At 36.7% G+C, this 24,540-nt stretch overlaps 1 protein-coding gene and 1 pseudogene across 1 annotated transcript in view; one reads left to right on the forward strand and one right to left on the reverse strand.

Annotated features, from left to right (window-relative positions):
• Nucleotides 1-1,219: 1,219 nt before the first annotated feature.
• The window catches only part of LOC119521882 (protein SERAC1-like), a 65,460-nt gene continuing 42,139 nt past the window's right edge, over nt 1,220-24,540 (forward strand). The window contains 7 exon segments of the mRNA XM_037820540.1: nt 1,220-1,243; nt 1,245-1,311; nt 3,775-3,811; nt 5,905-6,041; nt 7,215-7,304; nt 16,211-16,342; nt 20,253-20,374. Of these exon segments, the coding sequence (XP_037676468.1) occupies nt 1,220-1,243; nt 1,245-1,311; nt 3,775-3,811; nt 5,905-6,041; nt 7,215-7,304; nt 16,211-16,342; nt 20,253-20,374 (609 nt within the window).
• On the reverse strand, nt 16,967-17,550 carry LOC119521888 (annotated as a pseudogene).

Below are 24,540 nucleotides of genomic sequence, written 5' to 3' on the forward strand. Positions count from 1 at the left end.
TTAAGGAAAGAGGTGGATACTAAAGTATTTATGGATTAAATGATATGATATTAGAGATTTGCTTCAACATAATGGAGTGTGTGGTGGTGGAAAGTGAATATGATTTAGGGTACAGGTCTGCACTGTGCAATAGCCACTATTCATCTGTGGCTATTTAAATTTTAATTAAAATTAAATAAGTTAAAAATGTCAATTCCTGTCACACCAGCTGTTTTTTCACACTGGCCACACACCTTTCAAGTCTTCATTAGTCACATGTAGCTATTGACTATTGTATTGGACAGTGCAGATATAGAAAATTTCTATGGTGCAGAAAGTTCTGTTGGACAGAGCTGGTATCAGGAAGCAAGATTGGCATGTGTGGATAATTATTGAAGCTGAGTGATGGGTTTATGGGTTCATTTTGCAATACATTTGCATACATTTGAAATTGTCCATGAAAGAAACAAAGAAAGGAAGGGAGGGAGGAGGAAAGGAGAAAAACTATGCATGATCTTGTAAAGAAAATTACAGATCTAAAAGAAGACTTTAAGATGCACCTTTTCATGGATAGAGAGACTCCATATGGTAAAGATATCAATTCTCCACAAATTAATCTCTAAAAGAAAAAAATGTCATTATCCAAGGACAATCTGACATGGTTCTAGAATGCTGAGTTGCTCTAGAAACCATCGTGTCATATTAGTCATTTTTACTCAGCTGAGGAATTAGTTGGGTGGGCATGTTGTCTTTCTTGATAAGATGCCAACAATTTAGTTTCAAAGATTTTAACAATGATGGGTACCATCCTGAAGGAGCTCGAGAAAAGCTAAATATTTCCATGGGTTTCTAAGTATATCTTCCATTTAAGCCTCCTTCTCATTTCTGTACAGCCTTCTGTCATCAGAGAGAGAGAGAGAGGGAAATTTTAAGGACATTTAAAATATTTAAGTGCTTGTATCGCTATTCTGTTTGGTTATCTGTGTTTTCCTGTTTCCTATTAATCATGGCTCACAATGAACCAATTTTGACAAAGAATAATCAGAGTACTAGCAAAATGCTATTCTAACAGATCTGCTTTAAGTTTTCAAGGGGAAAAATGTTTTTAAATTGAAAAGTTTTTTTCCTAATGTTTGAAAAACTTTGTGGGCTATCCACTGTGATGATAACACTTTCATGCTGAAAGAAAAGTTTTAATTATATGCTAATTAAATTTGTTATAATTGTTCTACATCACAGAATGTCCCTGGCTGCTTACTGTGTTAATCTGTTGCAGAAGAATAGGAACTTCTACTTCCCCGGCAACAAGGGACACATACTGGAGAGAGATCAGTTGAGTACAGTTTATAAACATCTCCTTACAGAAACTGTGATACAAATGGTGGTTGTGGATTTCCAGGGTTGTCCACAAAAAGTTATTTAACCTACGGTAAGTCTCAGATTTGTTTGTGTCTGTTCTACACTAATGACCCACCCAAAATTTGTAGGTCCGGAGCCATATGTACTCTTTCTTGGGAATTCTTTCCCCTCTCTTACGTTTCCATCAAAATCATACTTACCTTTCTAAACTTGACTTAAATATTCACATTTAGCAGAATTGATTAAGCTCTTGTTTTGTGGCCAGGCACTTGTTTTAGGTTTTGGCTGTGCAGTGGTGAGCAGGGAAGATGTTGTCCTTGCCTTCCTGGAGTTTAGAGTCTAGCACTAATCTACCTTCCACCCTGTGCCAGATCTTTGTCTAGGGAGCTTTCCCTGTCACCCTAGACCAGGGTAGATCTTGTCACTTATCATTCTGTATGTAAATATAGAACTTGCTTAATCTTTGACTTCCCCCATAGACTATAAAATCTGTTAGGATGGTGTCTTACCTTGTTACCATTAAATCCTCAGTTGCTTATTATTATACCTGGCATATGATAAGTGTTGGATGGAATGATTTTGAAACAAACTTTTCCCTGAGAATTGCTTTATTTGCTAAAATACTGTCTTAGATCATCTTTCATTCATTTGACCAATATTTATTGACCACCTACTGTGTGCCAGGTACTATACTAGATTGCGTAGAGGTATTCAGTAAGACAGAGTCCCTGTCGTCATGAAGCTTCCTTTGGTTTTAAGATAGATCTATTGTTAGGATAGATCCTTTCAATCTGGAGAAGAATTCTGTGGTTCTGCATTCCAAATGTAAAAGTAGAAGTGGGGAGAGAAGGGAGGTTACTTTCTGTCATCATTTCTGGCAGGACAAACTCAAAAGAGGTGAATATACTTCAGGATGGGTAATAGGCTGTGAGAGGGTGGTTTCTGTTTCCAGGAGATCACTGAAAAAGAGATAGAGAAGGAAACAGGCAGGCCAATCCCTGGGGCAGACGGGGTAGGGGAGGAGGACATCCGGACACAAACGTTAGAATGAATAATCGTCCCAGAGGAGTTGAGCAGTCAAGAAGCTCTGTGTGCCACAACTTCTGATCTCAGCTAGAGACCTCCGGGAACCGTACTGTCCCCCATTGTGGAGAAACACCACTAGGGCCCTAAAGTTTTCCAGTGGAAAGGGAAGGTCAAGCGAGGAGGAATTCCTTATCCCTCAGTAGGGAGGAGAAATGTATTTGTGGCAGCCTAAGTTGAAAGTGAATGAAGGGAGTGCTACCTCTTTATGTCAAATCAATTATAGGTTAAATAGATTTTTGTGGGCTGGTCTTGGCACCTAACCATCATGAGTATTAAGTCAGTTAAGATTGTTTTGCTCATGTAACAGAAACCTAACTACAATGACTTAAATTAATAAGGTTTTAATTTTTCTCACATAACATGAAGTCAAGAGAGATACAAGTTGGGGCAGGAATAGCAGCCTAACAATCCTTCTGTCTTATTGCTCCGTTATCCTTATTATGTGCCTTTGTCCTCATGGTCACGAAGTAGTTGTTGAATCCTTGGGCACCAAGGTGGCAGAAGGGGCAAAAACCATCTTATGAGGCTTGTCTTTTTATCTGGGGAGGGACCCCTCCCTATAGCCCTGTATCTCATTGGCCACAGTTGTGTTGTACAGTCAGCCTTAGGTGTAGAGGAGTCTACAAAATTGAATAATTTTAGATAGTAATGAGGTTGTATTGGTAAGGATTAAGGAGTTTATGTAAATTGCATAGGCAGCTAGCTGTGTCTGCAGTAGGAATTTTTTAATATTAAAAAATGCTTTTCAAGTTCTAAACAAAAATTAATAAACTTGTAGAATGCAACCTATATTTAAGATGGATCTACCTACATATATGGCATTAACCACTAATTATAAGGCAGTTCTTTGGGAAAAGTCAATTCATGTCCTCACTTGGTACTGGGCAAATATAACCATTCAATACAATCCTGGTTATGCTAGGGAGAATTCTCCCTGCTGCTTTATTTAATTGGTCATAAACTACAAAAGGAGTCAGAAGGGAAGTTAACTTCCTGCACGTAGCCTTCAGTGGAAGCAGGCAGTCCTCACAATATCAGTGGTGGAATACGGATGAGGGTCTCTAGGGATTTGTTGGGGGAGGGCAGAATAGGAAGTGGAGGAAGGGGAGAATGGGTATGAAAGCCATAACTATAAATTAAATTTGTGGACCCAGTGCTTATTGATTAGGCTGTTTGTGTCTGGGGATAGGAAGCTATTTGTTAATAGCAAATGATTATATTCATGGAAAAATATGGATGACTTCTTATCAATTATATACGATGTAGGTAGAGGGTTACGCTTTTGCCTGTTCTCTGTCAAATGTTTAAAAATGAATTTCATTATATTGACTCTTTTCTCTTTTTTCGAAGGTAATATAATAAAGTTTACTGGATCACTTATTCTAGGGTAAGTGTCAGCTTGTGCATTATTGTCTTCATTACACTTCTGTTTTGAATTTCAGTGGAAGTGATTTACTAGTATGGGGTGGTAAAAAGGGTACAGGTTTTAGAATTAGACAGACGGATTTGAACACTGGTTCTACCCCTTAAATGTTATTGTAGTCAAGTTTATTGATCTTTTTAAGAACTGTTTTCTCCTGGGTACAAGTGTATAATGGGGAGTATACCTATGTTGTGCATTTATTATAAGGACATTCAGTAATTAATTAATTATTGAATTAATAATTAATTAGCAGGCATTTAATAATTAGCTTTTATGCATTTAAAATCATCACAGTGGAATAGCTTCTTGTATTAGATTCTGTTGTTTTATTAGAGAAGTTGTATTATACAGGAAAATCATGCATAAAATAGAGTTCCCATATACCACCCTATTATTAACACCTTGTATTAGTGTTGTACAGTTGTTACGATTCATGAAAGAATATTTTTAAAATTGTGTTAACAATAGTCCATTGTTTACAGTGGGATTCACTTTGTTGTGCATTCCTATATATTTAATTTTTTTTCTGTCTGTATTAGATTTAAATAAGTGAGTGAAGAAGGTAAAAATCGAGTATAGTCAAAATCATTTTGAAAATCTCTTAAATCACCAAAAAGCAGTCATGTGTGGAAATTGAGATTCACGCTTCTGATCATATGCTCTTTCAGAGGCACATACTTAATAAATGGCTTGGCTCTCTGTCCTTAAATTATTTTTCATTCTCTTTCCTTTCCTTTTTTTTGGGCAGGGGAGGACAGAAAACATATATGTTAAATTTATGTATAAACTGCTGCACTGTGTTGTTAATACGTTTTTCACAGCATAACTATAAAGTCAACTCTTAGATGCTTAAATGACAAGGGAAATACTTTTCTCCATGACATTGTGATGTAAGGCAAAACATTAAGATGATTTTTCCTTTGAACTCATTTTGGGCAGAGGATAAATGTAAATGTATACTCTTTTCTGTAAGGCAGTTTCTTTGTCTAGATCACAGGATCACAGTATTATTCAGGAATATAGTGCAAAGTAATCATATGATTTTTGGTAAAAAATTCTGTTTTTCATGGAAAGCATGATAAAAATACTCAAAACGTTGCTCTTTTTGGCTGTTACGAGAGGATCCCCAAGAGAGTTGCAGATTCTGTAGAGCCTTTTCTCTCTTCCTCTGATGCTGACAAGAGTCTGGCCTTTGTCTTACCTGCTTGCTTTAGGGTGGAAATAGAAGTTCAGGAGGGCTTAGAATAGCTGATGTTACTAAGCTTCAAAGGAAGTGATTGTAGCTTAGTCGGATTAGAAAAGAAATCTTCACTTTGGGGTACACAACAAACAACATTATATTTCACATTTAAAAGTTGGCTTTAGGATAAATTGGTATCATTTTTTCAAACATACAGTTCGACATTAATAAAGTTGAACAATATGTCGATTGTCAGGAAGTATGCAGTCATACTTCTGTAAATGTACCCTGGAAAAACATATCCACATGAGCACAGTGTCAGTGTGTAAGCTGGTTAACAACATTGTTTGTGATAGACTCATGCTGGAAATTTACTATATGCCCATCTCTGGTAAAATGGACCAATAAATTGTGGTATATTCAGGCAATGGATGAATCACATCCCATATAAAAATATAAATGCATGAACTACAGGTGCATGCAACAATGTGGATGAATCTCACAAACACAGGCTGAGCAAAATAATAGTCATTCCAATCATATGAAGTTCCAATACAGATGAAACTAAACTCAGTGATTTAAGGATGTATACAAGTGGGAAAAGTATAAAGAAAAGCAGGGACATTATTACCATAAAAGTCAGAATAATAATTACCCAAGAAGAGGGTAATGATCAGGGAAGATACGGCTATGGTTATGTGGCTATCTATTATTACTAAAGTGAATTTGTGTGCGTGTGTATTATATGTCCATTTATGTATGTTATGTTTCCCAATAAGAAAGATAAAGTTCATTATGAAAAGCTTAATAAAAAGGAGTAGCTCTTGTGTTACATTTAGGTCACATATTGATCATCAATTTTTTCTTTCTTTTTAAGAGGTTCTTTATTTCTTACATATGAAATTCTGGCCCTGAAGAAGTCTTTGACGTTAGATACTCAAGTGGTAGAAAAAGAAAAAATGAAGTCGTATATATATGTGAACACAGCTTCTTTAGATAAAGGAGAAAATCTTGGTAAGTTTATGGCAAAGCAATCTCATCTTTGTGAGAAAATGGAAACTAGTTGTGGAATTTAAAAAGGGGTCTATTTAAAACATATATTAATAAAATAGGTTCAGCTAACTGAGAGAACTCTGTGAGAACCAAGCTCCTGAAAAAAAGAAGACCAAATTTTGGATTTCCATATTTAGCCCAAGTTTGTAGCTCTGTTATGGTGAAGTGAAGTGAAAACCAGACTCCTGTTTTAGTTCAAACCTGGAATTCCACACCTTTGCGGGAATCCTCAGTTCACAGACCCACCCTCAGTTTGCCAAGTACGAACATAGTTTTGTCCTTTAGATCAGAGATATTTCTGCCTTAAGGGATTTATTCATACAAACTGAAGTCATGAGACTGATTCATAAATAGAATACTCACCTGTTTACAGAGAAAAGAAATCTGTCAGGAAGGCTAGAAAACCTGTCTTTACCAGCTAGGGCATTCTGCTTCTCAGTATCTTGGTCCCATGGAAGCCTGACGGATCATCAGAAGGCTGCTTGGTGAACATGAGTTTTAGAGCATATTCATCAAACTATTGGTAGCCTGGTGAGTCACTGCACTTGTCTGTATAGCAGCCTGTTCCTGCCTTGTCAACAAGAAGAATCAGGTCTGTCAGCACATGACCTTCCCTGAGGGGGTGTTCTGTGCTGCTCCCCATCTGTGATCTCCGTCTATCACCACTCTCTCCTACTTGTATTAATTATTATATCACTTTCCTGTACTTCAGTGTGCTTTCATGATGTATTATACTTTCAATTAGCTTATGGTTTACCTATATGCTGAAGCTTAATCTTATTAGTAAGGTATCTCCAAATTTCAGTTTGAGGTGGGCTATTTTTAAAGGATGTTTTCCTGAATACACCTAATCCTGTATAATTATTTTTGTTAGCTTTAATTAATGTTTTTGTTTTGTTATGTTTTATTTTTTAATTTTTCCCTGACTTGGGGAGATCTTATTTAGGGTTCTCTAGTTCAGTGTTCCCCTAATTGTTTTAATTGCATTGATACTGACAATAAAATAGAGGAAGATGCTATTCTGTATTTTCTTTGGGAAAAAATTTTAGAGTTTAGTTTATACGTTTTTTGAAGCACTGGAGCATAGCACTAAGAGTGCATGCTTGGTTTCATTTAAGTTTGTAATCATGTTAGGAATCACCTACCTGGCAAGAAAAGAACTTCACAAAGCAGTAAGAAAAGTATTAACAGCATCAGCCAAGATATTACAGAGTCCATTTGCTGGTAAGTACCAAATATTTAACTTGGAATCCTTATCAGTAATCTGAAAGTCATTTGGTGGTCAACCTGAGATATTTTTTTCCCATTTCTTATGCTAATGTTTATTATATCTATAGAAAATTGAGTAAAATTGTTTACTTGGGTGGTATTTAATTTTAAGTGCTCAAGGCTTTGGATAGTTTTCTTCCTTTCATCTTTATGGATGTATTGTTGTTAGTTGTAAATGAATATGAAGGCTAAAAAATAGCCTATTCTCTTGGTAAGTTTTCAAATTTTTAAGATTCGTAGAAAATTACTCCCATGGTTTTTCATAATGAGTATATTCCATCAAAAATGTAGGTTTTACAATGAGACAAATCCACAATGTGGGACTAGTTATACAACACCAGGCCTGATCTCTTTTAAAAGTTGGCATGGGGGGAGGCGGGGCAAGATGGCAGACTGGTGAGCTGTATGTTTTAGTTACTCCTCCAGGAAAGTAGGTAAAAAGCCAGGAACTGCGTGGACTGGACACCACAGAGCAATCTGTCTTTGGGCATACTTCATACAACACTCATGAAAACGTGGAACTGCTGAGATCAGCGAAATCTGTAAGTTTTTGCGGCCAGGGGACCCGCGCCCCTCCCTGCCAGGCTCAGTCCCGGGGGAGGAGGGGCTGTCAGCTCCAGGAAGGAGAAGGGAGAATTGCAGTGGCTGCTCTTATCGGAAACTCATTCTACTGATTCAAACTCCAACCATAGATAGACTGAGGCCAGACACCAGAGACTCTGAGAGCAGCCAGCCCAGCAGAGAGGAGACGGGCATAGAAGGAAAACAACACGAGAAGCTCCAAAGTAAAAGCAGAGGATTTTTGGAGTTCTGGTGAACACAGAAAGGGGAAGGGCGGAGATCAGGCCTTGAGGCGCATATGCAAATCCCGAAGCAAGGCTGATCTCTCTGCCCTGTGCACCTTTCCTTAATGGCCCTGGTTGCTTTGTCTATTAGCATTTCAATAACCCATTAGATCTCTGAGGAGGGCCGGTTTTTTTTTTTTTTTTTTTTTTTTAAATCCTTTTTGCTTTTTCTAAAACAATTACTCTAAGAAGCTCAATACAGAAAGCTTCAAAGAATTGAAATTTGGGCACGTCAAGTCAAGAGCAGAACTAAGAGAGCTCTGAGACAAAAGGCAATAATCCAGTGGCTGAGAAAATTCACTAAACAACACAACTTCCCAAGAAAAGGGGGGTGTCCGCTCACAGCCACCATCCTGGTGGACAGGAAACACTCCTGCCCATCGCCAGCCCCATAGCCCAGAGCTGCCCCAGACAACCCAGTGTGACGGAAGTGCTTCAAATAACAGGCACACACCACAAAACTGGGCGTGGACATTAGCCTTCCCTGCAACCTCAGCTGAATGTCCCAGAGCTGGGAAGGGGGAGCAGTGTGAATTAACAGACCCCATTCAGCCATCATTTGAGCAGACTGGGAGCCTCCCAACACAGCCCAGCAGCCCAGAACTGCCCTGGGGGGACGGCACTCACCTGTGACATAGCACAGTCATCCCTCAACAGAGGACCCGGGGTGCACAGCCTGGAAGAGGGGCCCACTTGCAAGTCTCAGGAGCCATACGCCAATACCAAAGACTTGTGGGTCAGTGGCAGAGACAAACTGTGGCAGGACTGAACTGAAGGATTAGACTATTGCAGTAGCTTTAAAACTCTAGGATCATCAGGGAGATTTGATTGTTAGGGCCACCCCCCCTCCCCGACTGCCCAGAAACACGCCCCACATACAGGGCAGGCAACACCAACTACACACGCAAGCTTGGTACACCAATTGGGCCCCACAAGACTCACTCCCCCACTCACCAAAAAGGCTAAGCAGGGGAGATCTGGCTTGTGGAGAACAGGTGGCTCGTGGACGCCACCTGCTGGTTAGTTAGAGAAAGTGTACTCCACGAAGCTGTAGATCTGATAAATTAGAGATAAGGACTTCAACTGGTCTACAAACCCTAAAAGAACCCTATCAAGGTCAGCAAATGCCACGAGGCCAAAAACAACAGAAAATTATAAAGCATATGAAAAAAAACAGACGATATGGATAACCCAAGCCCAAGCACCCAAATCAAAAGACCAGAAGAGACACACCTAGAGCAGCTACTCAAAGAACTAAAGATGAACAATGAGACCCTAGTACGGGATATGAAGGAAATCAAGAAGACCCTAGAAGAGCATAAAGAAGACATTGCAAGACTAAATAAAAAAATGGATGATCTTATGGAAATTAAAGAAACTGTTGACCAAATTAAAAAGATTCTGGACACTCATAGTACAAGACTAGAGGAAGTTGAACAACGAATCAGTGACCTGGAAGATGACAGAATGGAAAATGAAAGCATAAAAGAAAGAATGGGGAAAAAATTGAAAAACTCGAAATGGACCTCAGGGATATGATAGATAATATGAAACGTCCGAATATAAGACTCATTGGTGTCCCAGAAGGGGAAGAAAAGGGTAAAGGTCTAGGAAGAGTATTCAAAGAAATTGTTGGGGAAAACTTCCCAAATCTTCTAAACAACATAAATACACAAATCATAAATGCTCAGCGAACTCCAAATAGAATAAATCCAAAAAAACCCACTCCGAGACATATACTGATCACACTGTCAAACATAGAAGAGAAGGAGCAAGTTCTGAAAGCAGCAAGAGAAAAGCAATTCACCACATACAAAGGAAACAGCATAAGACTAAGTAGTGACTACTCAGCAGCCACCATGGAGGCGAGAAGGCAGTGGCACGATATATTTAAAATTCTGAGAGAGAGGAATTTCCAGCCAAGAATACTTTATCCAGCAAAGCTCTCCTTCAAATTTGAGGGAGAGCTTAAATTTTTCACAGACAAAGAAATGCTGAGAGAATTTGCTAACAAGAGACCTGCCCTACTGGAGATACTAAAGGGAGCCCTGCAGACAGAGAAACAAAGACAGGACAGAGAGACTTGGAGAAAGGTTCAGTACTAAAGAGATTCGGTATGGGTACAATAAAGGATATTAATAGAGAGAGGGAAAAATATGGCAAACATAATCCAAAGGATAAGATGGCCGATTCAAGAAATGCCTTCACGGTTTTAACGTTGAATGTAAATGGATTAAACTCCCCAATTAAAAGATATAGATTCGCAGAATGGATCAAAAAAAAATGAACCATCAATATGTTGCATACAAGAGACTCATCTTAGACACAGGGACACAAAGAAACTGAAAGTGAAAGGATGGAAAAAAATATTTCATGCAAGCTACAGCCAAAAGAAAGCAGGTGTAGCAATATTAATCTCAGATAAAATAGACTTCAAATGCAGGGATGTTTTGAGAGACAAAGAAGGCCACTACATACTAATAAAAGGGGCAATTCAGCAAGAAGAAATAACAATCGTAAATGTCTATGCACCCAATCAAGGTGCCACAAAATACATGAGAGAAACATTGGCAAAACTAAAGGAAGCAATTGATGTTTCCACAATAATTGTGGGAGACTTCAACACATCACTCTCTCCTATAGATAGATCAACCAGACAGAAGACCAATAAGGAAATTGAAAACCTAAACAATCTGATAAATGAATTAGATTTAACAGACATCTACAGGACATTACATCCCAAATCACCAGGATACACATACTTTTCTAGTGCTCACGGAACTTTCTCCAGAATAGATCATATGCTGGGACATAAAACAAGCCTCAATAAATTTAAAAAGATTGAAATTATTCAAAGCACATTCTCTGACCACAATGGAATACAATTAGAAGTCAATAACCATCAGAGACTTAGAAAATTCACAAATACCTGGAGGTTAAACAACACACTCCTAAACAATCAGTGGGTTAAAGAAGAAATAGCAAGAGAAATTGCTAAATATATAGAGACGAATGAAAATGAGAACACAACATACCAAAACCTATGGGATGCAGCAAAAGCAGTGCTAAGGGGGAAATTTATAGCACTAAACGCATATATTAAAAAGGAAGAAAGAGCCAAAATCAAAGAACTAATGGATCAACTGAAGAAGCTAGAAAATGAACAGCAAACCAATCCTAAACCAAGTACAAGAAAAGAAATAACAAGGATTAAAGCAGAAATAAATGACATAGAGAACAAAAAAACAATAGAAAGGATAAATATCACCAAAAGTTGGTTCTTTGAGAAGATCAACAAGATTGACAAGCCCCTAGCTAGACTGACAAAATCAAAAAGAGAGAAGACCCATATAAACAAAATAATGAATGAAAAAGGTGACATAACTGCAGATCCTGAAGAAATTAAAAAAATTATAAGAGGATATTATGAACAACTGTATGGCAACAAACTGGATAATGTAGAAGAAATGGACAATTTCCTGGAAACATATGAACAACCTAGACTGACCAGAGAAGAAACAGAAGACCTCAACCAACCCATCACAAGCAAAGAGATCCAATCAGTCATCAAAAATCTTCCCACAAATAAATGCCCAGGGCCAGATGGCTTCACAGGGGAATTCTACCAAACTTTCCAGAAAGAACTGACACCAATCTTACTCAAACTCTTTCAAAACATTGAAAAAAATGGAACACTACCTAACTCATTTTATGAAGCTAACATCAATCTAATACCAAAACCAGGCAAAGATGCTACAAAAAAGGAAAACTACCGGCCAATCTCCCTAATGAATATAGATGCAAAAATCCTCAACAAAATACTTGCAAATCGAATCCAAAGACACATTAAAAAAATCATACACCATGACCAAGTGGGGTTCATTCCAGGCATGCAAGGATGGTTCAACATAAGAAAAACAATCAATGTATTACAACACATTAAAAACTCGAAAGGGAAAAATCAATTGATCATCTCAATAGATGCTGAAAAAGCATTTGACAAAATCCAACATCCCTTTTTGATAAAAACACTTCAAAAGGTAGGAATTGAAGGAAACTTCCTCAACATGATAAAGAGCATATATGAAAAACCCACAGCCAGCATAGTACTCAATGGTGAGAGACTGAAAGCCTTCCCTCTAAGATCAGGAACAAGACAAGGATGCCCGCTGTCACCACTGTTATTCAACATTGTGCTGGAAGTGCTAGCCAGGGCAATCCGGCAAGACAAAGAAATAAAAGGCATCCAAATTGGAAAAGAAGAAGTAAAACTGTCATTGTTTGCAGATGATATGATCTTATATCTAGAAAACCCTGAGAAATCGACGATACACCTACTAGAGCTAATAAACAAATTTAGCAAAGTAGCGGGATACAAGATTAATGCACATAAGTCAGTAATGTTTCTATATGCTAGAAATGAACAAACTGAAGAGACACTCAAGAAAAAGATACCATTTTCAATAGCAACTAAAAAAATCAAGTACCTAGGAATAAACTTAACCAAAGATGTAAAAGACCTATACAAAGAAAACTACATAACTCTACTAAAAGAAATAGAAGGGGACCTTAAAAGATGGAAAAATATTCCATGTTCATGGATAGGAAGGCTAAATGTCATTAAGATGTCAATTCTACCCAAACTCATCTACAGATTCAATGCAATCCCAATCAAAATTCCAACAACCTACTTTGCAGACTTGGAAAAGCTAGTTATCAAATTTATTTGGAAAGGGAAGATGCCTCGAATTGCTAAAGACACTCTAAAAAAGAAAAACGAAGTGGGAGGACTTACACTCCCTGACTTTGAAGCTTATTATAAAGCCACAGTTGCCAAAACAGCATGGTACTGGCACAAAGATAGACATATAGATCAATGGAATCGAATTGAGAATTCAGAGATAGACCCTCAGATCTATGGCCGACTGATCTTTGATAAGGCCCCCAAAGTCACCGAACTGAGCCATAATGGTCTTTTCAACAAATGGGGCTGGGAGAGTTGGATATCCATATCCAAAAGAATGAAAGAGGACCCCTACCTCACCCCCTACACAAAAATTAACTCAAAATGGACCAAAGATCTCAATATAAAAGAAAGTACCATAAAACTCCTAGAAGATAATGTAGGAAAACATCTTCAAGACCTTGTATTAGGAGGCCACTTCCTAGACTTTACACCCAAAGCACAAGCAACAAAAGAGAAAATAGATAAATGGGAACTCCTCAAGCTTAGAAGTTTCTGCACCTCAAAGGAATTTCTCAAAAAGGTAAAGAGGCAGCCAACTCAATGGGAAAAAATTTTTGGAAACCATGTATCTGACAAAAGACTGATATCTTGCATATACAAAGAAATCCTACAACTCAATGACAATAGTACAGACAGCCCAATTATAAAATGGGCAAAAGATATGAAAAGACAGTTCTCTGAAGAGGAAATACAAATGGCCAAGAAACACATGAAAAAATGTTCAGCTTCACTAGCTATTAGAGAGATGCAAATTAAGACCACAATGAGATACCATCTAACACCGGTTAGAATGGCTGCCATTAAACAAACAGGAAACTACAAATGCTGGAGGGGATGTGGAGAAATTGGAACTCTTATTCATTGTTGGTGGGACTGTATAATGGTTCAGCCACTCTGGAAGTCAGTCTGGCAGTTCCTTAGAAAACTAGATATAGAGCTACCATTCGATCCAGCGATTGCACTCCTCGGTATATACCCGGAAGATCGGAAAGCAGTGACACGAACAGATATCTGCACGCCAATGTTCATAGCAGCATTATTCACAATTGCCAAGAGATGGAAACAACCCAAATGTCCTTCAACAGATGAGTGGATAAATAAAATGTGGTATATACACACGATGGAATACTACGCGGCAGTAAGAAGGAACGATCTGGTGAAACATATGACAACATGGATGAACCTTGAAGACATAATGCTGAGCGAAATAAGCCAGGCACAAAAAGAGAAATATTATATGCTACCACTAATGTGAACTTTGAAAAATGTAAAACAAATGGTTTATAATGTAGAATGTAGGGGAACTAGCAGTAGAGAGCAATTAAGGAAGGGGGAACAATAATCCAAGAAGAACAGATAAGCTATTTAACGTTCTGGGGATGCCCAGAAATGACTATGGTCTGTTAATTTCTGATGGATGTAGTAGGAACAAGTTCACTGAAATGTTGCTATATTATGTAACTTTCTTGGGGTAAAGTAGGAACATGTTGGAAGTTAAGCAGTTATCTTAGGTTAGTTGTCTTTTTCTTACTCCCTTGCTATGGTCTCTTTGAAATGTTCTTTTATTGTATGTTTGTTTTCTTTTTAACTTTTTTTTTCATACAGGTGATTTGAAAAAAGAAGGGAAAGTTAAAAAAAAAAAAAAAAAAAAAAAGAAGACAAACAAGGGAAAAAAAAAAAAAAAAGTTGTATTGCCCCCTTGAGGAGCCTGTGGAGAATGCAGGGGTATTCGCCTACCCCACCTCCATGGTTGCTAACATGACCACAGACATAGGGGACTGGTGGTTTGATGGGTTGAGCCCTCTACCATAAGTTTTACCCTTGGGAAGACGGTTGCTGCAAAGGAGAGGCTAGGCCTCCCTGTATTTGTGCCTAAGAGTCTCCTCCTGAATGCCTCTTTGTTGCTCAGATGTGGCCCTCTCTCTCTGGCTAAGCCAACTTGAAAGGTGAAATCACTGCCCTCCCCCCTACGTGGGATCAGACACCCAGGGAAGTGAATCTCCCTGGCAACGTGGAATATGACTCCCGGGGAGGAATGTAGACCCGGCATCGTGGGATGGAGAACATCTTCTTGACCAAAAGGGGGATGTGAAAGGAAATGAAATAAGCTTCAGTGGCAGAGAGATTCCAAAACGAGCCGAGAGATCACTCTGGTGGGCACTCTTACGCACACTTTAGACAACCTTTTTTAGGTTCTAAAGAATTGGGGTAGCTGGTGGTGGATACCTGAAACTATTAAACTACAACCCAGAACCCATGAATCTCGAAGACAGTTGTATAAAAATGTAGCTTATGAGGGGTGACAGTGGGATTGGGAATGCCATAAGGACCAAACTCCACTTTGTCTAGTTTATGGATGGATGTGTAGAAAAGTAGGGGAAGCAAACAAACAGACAAAGGTACATAGTGTTCTTTTTTACTTCAATTGCTCTTTTTCACTCTAATTATTATTCTTGTTATTTTTGTGTGTGTGCTAATGAAGGTGTCAGGGATTGATTTAGGTGATGAATGTACAACTATGTAATGGTACTGTAAACAATCGAAAGTACAATTTGTTTTGTATGACTGCGTGGTATGTGAATATATCTCAATAAAATGATGATTAAAAAAAAAAGAAGTTGGCATGATGAAAAAGAAAAGGTGGGAAAACTTTCTAGACTTAAAAGAGACTAAAGAGACATAGTGAAATCCTGGTTTAAAAAACAGCTGTAAAAGTAATTTTGAGATAACTGGGAAAATTTGAATATGGGTTCAGATTGGCTATTAGATGATTTCAGATTTTTGTTAGTGTTCTTGGCTGTGGTAATGACATTGTGGTTATGTAGGAGAATGTAGGCTGAACTGTGGAATATCATTATGTCTGCAACTTCCTTTCAGATAGTTTAACAAGAAACAAAAACACACATACATGGTTATAGATGAAGCAAATATAGTAAAATAATAACAGGTGTTGAATCTAGATGTTTTAGGCATATGGATATTTATTGTATTGTTCTTTCAGTTCTTACATGTGTTTCATATGTTATATAATAAAAAGTTTGAGGTGGAGAGAACATGGTACATAAACATAAGACACACACATAATATGCATAATAAAACAATATAATATGACAGAACTGAGAACAAGCATATCAGTCATGATCAACACCTGTAAATACATTTAACTTTCCTATTGAAGATATCATATATTTATAAATTACCATCTTAAATAAATGTGAGAACAAAAAGGTTGTCTTAAACTGTTCACATTGTCTTGTTTTCTTGCAAAGACACTTTTACTACAGTTGATGTAGATGATCACGAATGTCCTGTTTGGCTGCTGTTGAGGAAGAGCAAGTCCGAGGATCAGGCAGTGCGACTGCAGGCGGTGCCGGAGCTGTCCGAGAGCCACCACTGGCACGGTAATGACACCACCTGGAACTCACGGCATGCCTTTCTCTGGCTCCTGGGTTCTGACAGAAAAGAAAAGGGAATGAGGGATTAAGGAAGGAAAACAATTGATGCAATCTTTTTTTTTTTTTTTTTTTCAAAAATTTAAAAAAGAAACACCAGTACATGAAACTGTTAGGTGTTAGAGGAGGATAATGCATGTAACCTACTCTGTTTTTTTTTTTTTTTTAAGAGATGTTGTGGGTTTACGGAACAATCATGCATGAAATACAGGTTTCCCATTCAACGCCCCACATCTTGCAGTGGTGTGGAACATTTGTTACAATTGATGATAGCACATTTTAATAATTGTACTATTAATTAAAGTCCATGGTTTATCTTAGGATTTCCAGTTTGTGTAGAGTAGTTCCATAATTTTTAAAAAAAATTTTTTTATTCTGTTACCATATATACAATCTAGCATTTCCCCTTTTAATCATATTCTGATATATATTTCAGTGCTGTTAATTGTGTTCACAATGTTGTGATGCCATCACCACCATCTGTTACCTAAAATTTCCATCATTCCAAGTAGGAACCTGTACCATTTTTTTTTTTTTTCTTTTGAGAATGATACTTTATTTAGTCATTTTGGCTTACAGTTGAAACTCTGGAAATTCAAAATTAACATCCTTGCCAGTGAGTTTCTTATACACACCAGAAAAAGTTTCAGCCTTGTGTTCTGCATTGTTCTTTTGTGCTTTGTCCAAATGAACCTTTGTAAGCCGGCCGCCATCCAGTTACACAGATTCTCTTGCCCACAGTTTCACTTGGGAATACCAAGTCTTCAAGGATTTCATCGTGTACAGCTGTCCAAGTACAGCTCCTGGGACGCTTTTGCTTATTTTTTTGTATGGCGTTTTTGAGTTGGCTTAGGCAGAATTCTCCTCAGAGCAATAAATACAATGTGCTTTCCACTGAACTTTTTCTCCAATTCACATACTAGCCGGACTTGGATTTTCTGGAAAGACTTCAATTGAGGAACGGGAACAAAGATCATAATAGCTTTCCGACCACCACCAACTTCGATTTCCTTGGCTGCTGTTATATTCAGCTCCCTTAACTGAGCCTTTAGGTCTGGGTTCATCTCCAGCTCAAGAAGAGCCTGAGACATGCCAGGCTCGAATTCATCAGGCTTTTTGCCATTGGGCTTCACGATCTTTGCACTCGAACTGAACATGGCCTTTTTCTTGTCGAGTGCCAGCCTAGGAAGAGGCCAAAACCTTGCGAGAACTCACCAAATCTCCCTGTACATTTTTGAATCTACAGATTTCATTGTGATATATTCACATACCATATATTCCATCCAAAGTATGCAATCAGTTTCTCACAGTATCACCACTTAGTTGTGCAATCATCATCACACTCAATTTTAGACAGTTTTCATTGCTCCAAAAAGAAAAATAACAGGACACACACAAAAAAGGAAAACCCAAAACACCCCATATCCCTTATCCCCCGTTATTGACCCCTAACGTTGGTGTGGTACACTGTTACTGTTGATGAAAGAATATTAAGGTATTACTGTTAAATATAGTCTGTAGCTTGCAATGGATAAATTTTCCCCATGTGCTACTCTATTATTAACTGTACATGTATAGTACATTTGTAGTAGTTCATGTAAGACTTATTTATATTTGTACTGTTAATTGGTGACATACATGACTTTAAACAACCCTTTTCAATCAAATTCACCTACAATACAGCACTATTACTTATAATCCCAATAATGAGCTACCATCACCTTTATCCATTCCCAAACATTTAAGTTCACCCTTGTTAACACTTCTGTACATATTAGGTAATTGCTTCCCCTTCTCTAGTTTCTATCTCTAGGTACCCTATAGTCTACATTTTAAGACTCTGAGTTTACATATTCTAGTTAGTTTATAGTAGTGAAATCATACAGTATCTCTCCTTTTGTGTCTGGTTTATTTCACTCAGCATTATGTCCTCAAGGTTCATCCATGTTGTCACATGCTTGAGGACCTCATTCCTTGTTATTGCTGCGTAATAAGAAACCCTGTACATTTTAAGCCTTCACTTCCCATTCCTTATACCCATTCTGTCCCCTTGTAACCTATATTCTAGATTCTGACTCTATGAGTTTGCTTATTCTAATTATTTCAAATCATTGAAATCATACAATATTTGTCCTTTTGTGTCTGGCTTATTTCACTCAACATGATGTCTTCAAGGTCCATTCATGTTGTTTCATATATCAGGACTTCATTCCTCTTTATGGCTGAATAATATTCTATTATATGTGTATACCACATTTTGTTTATCTGTTCATCAGTTGATGGACACTTGGGTTGCTTTGTAATGTACTCTTAAATGTTTAGAAAACAGATAAATTGATAGAATAATTGATGAGATGGATAAATGATAGATATAGATAGAGAAAGAAAGAAATAACAAATGTGGCAAAATGCTAATAAGTGGTATATTCTGGGTATCTGTCTGGGTGGGGGATAGATTGGAGTGTCCTGTGTGTTTCTGTATTATTTTTGCAATGTTCCCTTAAGTTTGAAATTATTTGAAAATAAAAAGTTAAAAAAAAAAAAAAGAAGTATGAGTGGTGAAGAAAGTAGAAAGCCTTTTAGCCTTTGGCCTGGTAGCCTAAAGTGTTTGGTGAAAACAACCTCTTACCAGACTGGAGTGTATATTAGTGTAACTTTCTACCAGATTGAAGTTTTATTTGATTAGGTATTTCCTTGAGAGAAACTTCTGATTCTCGTAGTTATTACTTAATGTTGCACCAACATTTTCTTTTGGTTCGTACTTAATAAAATCTTAATTGTTTGCAGCATCATACAATTGTATTTGCTTTCACTTTGACAATATGACTTTAATATAAAGAGTTAGTGAAATGTACCTAGTTTGTGTATGTGTGGTTATTTTTTTAGGACTATTTAAAATATTTCAATATTTAAAAACCACACGGTTTTGCAATAAAAATACACGAGTAAGGTCTCAGATCTGCTCTGATTAGTATGGGTAATAAACTACAATTTGTTAGTAGAGTCATCTTGTAAAATGGGTAAACAAACAGATAGTGTTAAAAGGAAAGTTAAATCTCAGGATAAGGTCTCTGACTCCAGTAAGTTAAGTCAATGGATTAGTGGCTCTAATTACAATTATAATAATTTATAATTGTTAGAGCTAACTAAATGTTAGTGGAGCCTTAAAAATCTTTTTCAAAATTTACATTTCAAAGCTCCATTCTAGACATAGTTGTATCATAAAAAGCAGGGATGCACCCTGACTTACACATTTTGAGAAAGTTCTCCACTTGATCCTGAATTGTCATCCAGGTTAAGAACAGACATTGCTGAAAAGAACATCTGCTTTAGTGGTTGTTGTTATAGTATGGATTTTGTTTTTGATACTTTAAGAAAGGAATATTTAAATCATGAAGGCTGAAAGCTTAAACTGAATATTCATGGCCTTTGTGGAAAGCCAAAGGACAATACTGTCACCAGGCCACAATATACCTAAATGCAACTTAAGGCGTTTTGAGTAGTGATCAAAACTTTTGAAAGCTTAGAGTGATTAAAAAGGAAGAAGTTAGAGAAATTGGTTCTGGCCTATCAATTTTCACCTTGGAGCCTCATTTTTTTTTTTTTCAAAATGCTTAGTTAGACTGTGATCCTGGTATCCAGATATATTTTGAGGAGAATTGTAAAATCAGTTGTTGAAATTTTAAATGTTTAAGCTTATATATTTTGTAAATACAGTTGTAGTGAAAAATTACTTGGGAAATTTTGAATTACAAACGTAGCAGTTTCACATTTAGAGTGCTTTCATATAGTTTATTTGTTTAACCCTTGCGACAACTATAAGCTAACTTAGTTGTTAACAAATCTGCCTTTTCAATAGATTACCAGTATAGGATAATTGCTCAAGCCTCTGATCGAAGAACTCTTATTGGTTTGGCACGAAGCAAAGACAGTGATCTTCGCTTTTTTCTCCAGCCACCTCCTTTGCCATCTTTAAAGGAAGTAAGTAAATGGAAGAATCCAAATGGTGAAAAATACTTTAATGCGTAATCTTCACTTTAGGTGCAAAATCAACTTTCAAAAAGTAGCTATTGACTATTTTTTACAAGCAGGTAAACTAGGATGTTAAACTGACAGTAGTTTTCATACAAAAATTTTTTCATTCCTTAGAGGGTACTATTTTTCTTAAACTATTTTACACCTTCAGAGACTGGGAGTCTGTGTGTTACTATAGAGCCACTTCATAGCCTATGAACATTCATAATTTCTCAACAATGAGACTATTGACATTTTGGACCAAATAATTCTTAGTTGCGGAGGGCTGTTGCTTGCATTGCATGATGTTTAACTACATCCCTGGCTTCTATTCACTGGATGCCTGTAGTACCCCCCAGTATTGTAACAACCAAAAACGTCTCCAGATATTGCTAAAAGTCCCCTGGGAGGCAAAATAGCCCCTAGTTGAGAACCACTGCTATAGATACGAAAGCCTGTTTCTTGAGCTCCTTTCTTAGACTAGAAAATGAAAATCTTAAGATTTCTTTATTAGTGATCAGTTTCTGAAAAATAGAAAAATGAATTACTAGATGTAAGTTAATAGGGAAACTGAGATAGTAATGAGTTCTGGATGGAAAAAGCAATAGCTATAGATAAAAAGGGTATAAAATTCATTTTGAGTCAAGGTGTCAGGTAGCCTGTGAGATGCAAATCGACAGCTGTAGTTTGCAGTAGGTCTTGCAGAGTGAGGTAGTAAATGCAAAAGTATAGAATTCAAAATTAAATGATTCCTTATTTACCTGGGTAGGTGACCGTTTTCAAGACTAAAATAACCAACTTAGGTCTAATTCTTTTCTGACTTTGATTTTTTGGTTACATTTAAAAAAATTATTGTGGTACGTATATACGTCAACAAAATTTCCCATTTTAATCATTTATAAGTGTACAATTCGATGACATTAATTATATTCACAGTATTTTGCTACCATTACAACCATCCATTACTAAAACATTTTTGACACCCCAAACGGAAACTCTGTATCATTAACAAACTCCCCCATACCTCCCCCCCGCCAGCGCCTGGTAACTTCTTAATCTATTTACTATCTCTATGAATTAGCTTATTTTACATATTTCATGTAAGTGGGATCATATATATTTGTCTTTTTGTGTCTGGATTGTTTCACTCAACATGTTTTCAGGGTTCATCCTTGTAGCATGTATCAGAACTTCAGTCCTTTTACAGCTGAATTTCCATTGTATGTATATAGTACATTTTGTTTTTCCATTCATCTGTTGATGGACACTTGGGTTGTTTCCACCTTTTGGCTATTGTAAATAATGCTTCCATGAACACTGATGCATAAGTATCTATTTGAGTCCCTGTGTTCAGTTTTTTAATGATACATATCTAAGAATGGAATTGCAGGGTTGTATGGTAATTCTATATTTAACTTTCTGAGGAACTGTCAAACTGTCTTCCAAAGCAGCTGCACCATTTTACATTCCCACCAATGATCTGCAAGCATTCCAGTTTCTCCACAGCTGAGCCAACCCTTGTTATTTTCTGTTTTTTGTTTGTTTTAAGAATAGCTGTCTTGGTGGGTATGAAGTCATATCTCATTGTGGTTTTGATTTGCATTTCCCTGACAATGATGTTGAGCATATTTTCATTTGTTTGTTGGACATTCGTATACTATATCTTCTTTGGAGAAATGTCTATTCAAGTCCTTTGCCCATTTGTTAATTGGGTTGTTTTTCTCTTTGTTGTCAAGCTGTAGGAGTTCTTTATATATTCTGGATACTAAATCCTTATTAGATATATGATTTGCAACTGCTTCCTTCCATTCTTTAGTTTGTCTTTTCCTTTCTTGATAATGTCCTTTGATGCACAAAAGTTTTTAATTTTGATGAAGTTCAATTTATCTATTTTTTTCTTTTGTTGCTTATGATTCTGGTGTCATATCTAAGAAATCATCACCAAATCCAAGGTCATGAACATTTCCCCCCCTGTGTTTGGTCTAAGAGTGTTATGGCTTTGATCTTATGCTTAGGCAATTGATCCATTTTGAATTAATTTTTGTATGTGATGTGAGGTAGGGGGTTCATTGTTTTGCATGTGGACAGTTTTCCCAGCACGAGTTGTTGAAGAGTTCTTTCCCCATTTAATGTATTTGGCACCCTCGTTGAATATCAGTTGGTCTTAAATGTGTGGGTCCATTTCTGGACTCTTAATTCTATTTCATTGGTCTGTATGTCTGTCTTCATGTCAGCACCACACTGTTTCCATTACAGTAGGTTTCTAGTAAGTTTTGAAATCAGAAAGTGTGAGTCCTCTAACTTTGTTCTTTTTCAAGACGTTTTGGCTATTTGAGACTGCTTGTCATCCCGTGTGAATGTGAGGATTGGCTTTTCCATTTTGCAAAAAAGACTGCTGGGATTTTAAAAGGGATTTCCATTTAGTCTGTAGATCACTTTGGGTAGTATTAACAATATTAAGTTTTCAAACCTGTGAACACAGTTATCTTTCCTATCATTTAGGTCTTTAATTTATTTCAGCAATGTTTTGTAGTTTTCAGTGTACAAGTCTTTCACTTCCTTGACTAAATTTATTCCTAGGTGTTTTATTTTGTTAGATGTAATGTACATGGAATTGTTTTCTTGATTTCTGTTTTGGATTGTTCATTGCTGATGTATAGAAACACAACTGATTTTTACCTGTTGATGTTCCACTGAATTGTACACTTATAATGTACAATTATATTAATTGACCTATTAAAAAGAGATAATGACTGTTATTATCTCTAATAGTTTTCTGTGGATTCCTTAGGATTTTCTACATGTAGGATCATATCTTCTGTGAATAGAGATAGTTTTACTCATTTCTTTCCAATTTGGATACCTTTTATTTCTTTATCTTGCCTAATTGCCCTGACTAGAACTTCCAGTACAATGTTGAATAGCAGTGGTAAAAACAGGTATCCTTGTGTTGTTCCTGATCTTAGAGGGGAAGCTTTCAGTATATCACCATTGAATGTGATGTTAGCTGTGGGTTTTTCATGAAGGGACTTTATCATATGGAGGAATTTCCCTTGTTTTCCTAGTTTTCTGAGTGTTGGATTTTGTCAGATGCTTTTTCTGCAGCAATTGAGATGGTCGTGTAGCTTTTTATCCTTCACTCTATTAATGTGGTATATTACATTGATTTTCTTATGTTGAACCACCCTTGCATACCTAGGATCAATCCCACTTGGTCATGGTGTGTAATCCTTTTAATATGCTGTTGGATTCAATTTCATAGTAGTTTTTGGAGGATTTTTGTGTCTTATTCATAAGGGATATTGGTCTGTAATTTTCTTCTCTTATTTCTTTATTTGGCTTTTATGCTGGCCTCATAGAATGAATTAGGAAGTGTTCCCTTTTTAATTTTTTGGTAGTGTTTTAGAAAGCTTGATGTTAATTCTTCTCTGATTGTTGGGTAAAATTCACAGGTGAAGCCATCTGTTATTGGAATTTTCTTTTTTGGGGGTGTTGATTACTGATTTAATTTCTGTATTATAGTCTGTTGAGATTTTCTATATCTTCTTATATCAGTTTAGGTATTTTGGTGTTTCTAAGAATTTGTTCATTTCAACCAGATGGTCTAATTTATTGGCATACAGTTATTCATAGTATTCTCTTATAGTTCTTTTTATGCTGTAAGAGTAGTAATAATGTCTCCCACTTACATTTCTGAGTTTAGTTATTTGCATCTTCTTTCTTTTTTTCTCCTTTGTCATTTGAGCAAATTTTGTCATTTTTATTGATCCTTTCAAAGAACCAACTTTTGGTTTTGGTGATTTTCTCAATTGTTTTTCTATTTTTTATTTCATTTATCTCCATTCTGATCTGTTATTTACTTCCTTCTGCTAACTTTAGGTTTAGTTTGCTCTTTCTTTTCTAGATCCTTCAGTTGTGAGGTTAGATTTCTGACTTAAGGTCTTTCTTCTTTTCTAATGTAAATATTTAGAACTGTAAATTTCCATCTCAGCATTGCCTTTGCTGCATACCATAAGTTTTGATGTGTTATGTTTTCATTTTCGTTTCCCTTTGTGATTTCTTCTTTGGCCCATTGATTGTTTGAGAGTGTGTTGTTTAATTTCCACATATTTGTGAGTTGTCAAGTTTTTCTT

The sequence above is a fragment of the Choloepus didactylus genome, chromosome 2 (genome assembly GCF_015220235.1).
Source record: "Choloepus didactylus isolate mChoDid1 chromosome 2, mChoDid1.pri, whole genome shotgun sequence".
Classification (NCBI taxonomy): Eukaryota; Metazoa; Chordata; class Mammalia; order Pilosa; family Megalonychidae; genus Choloepus; species Choloepus didactylus.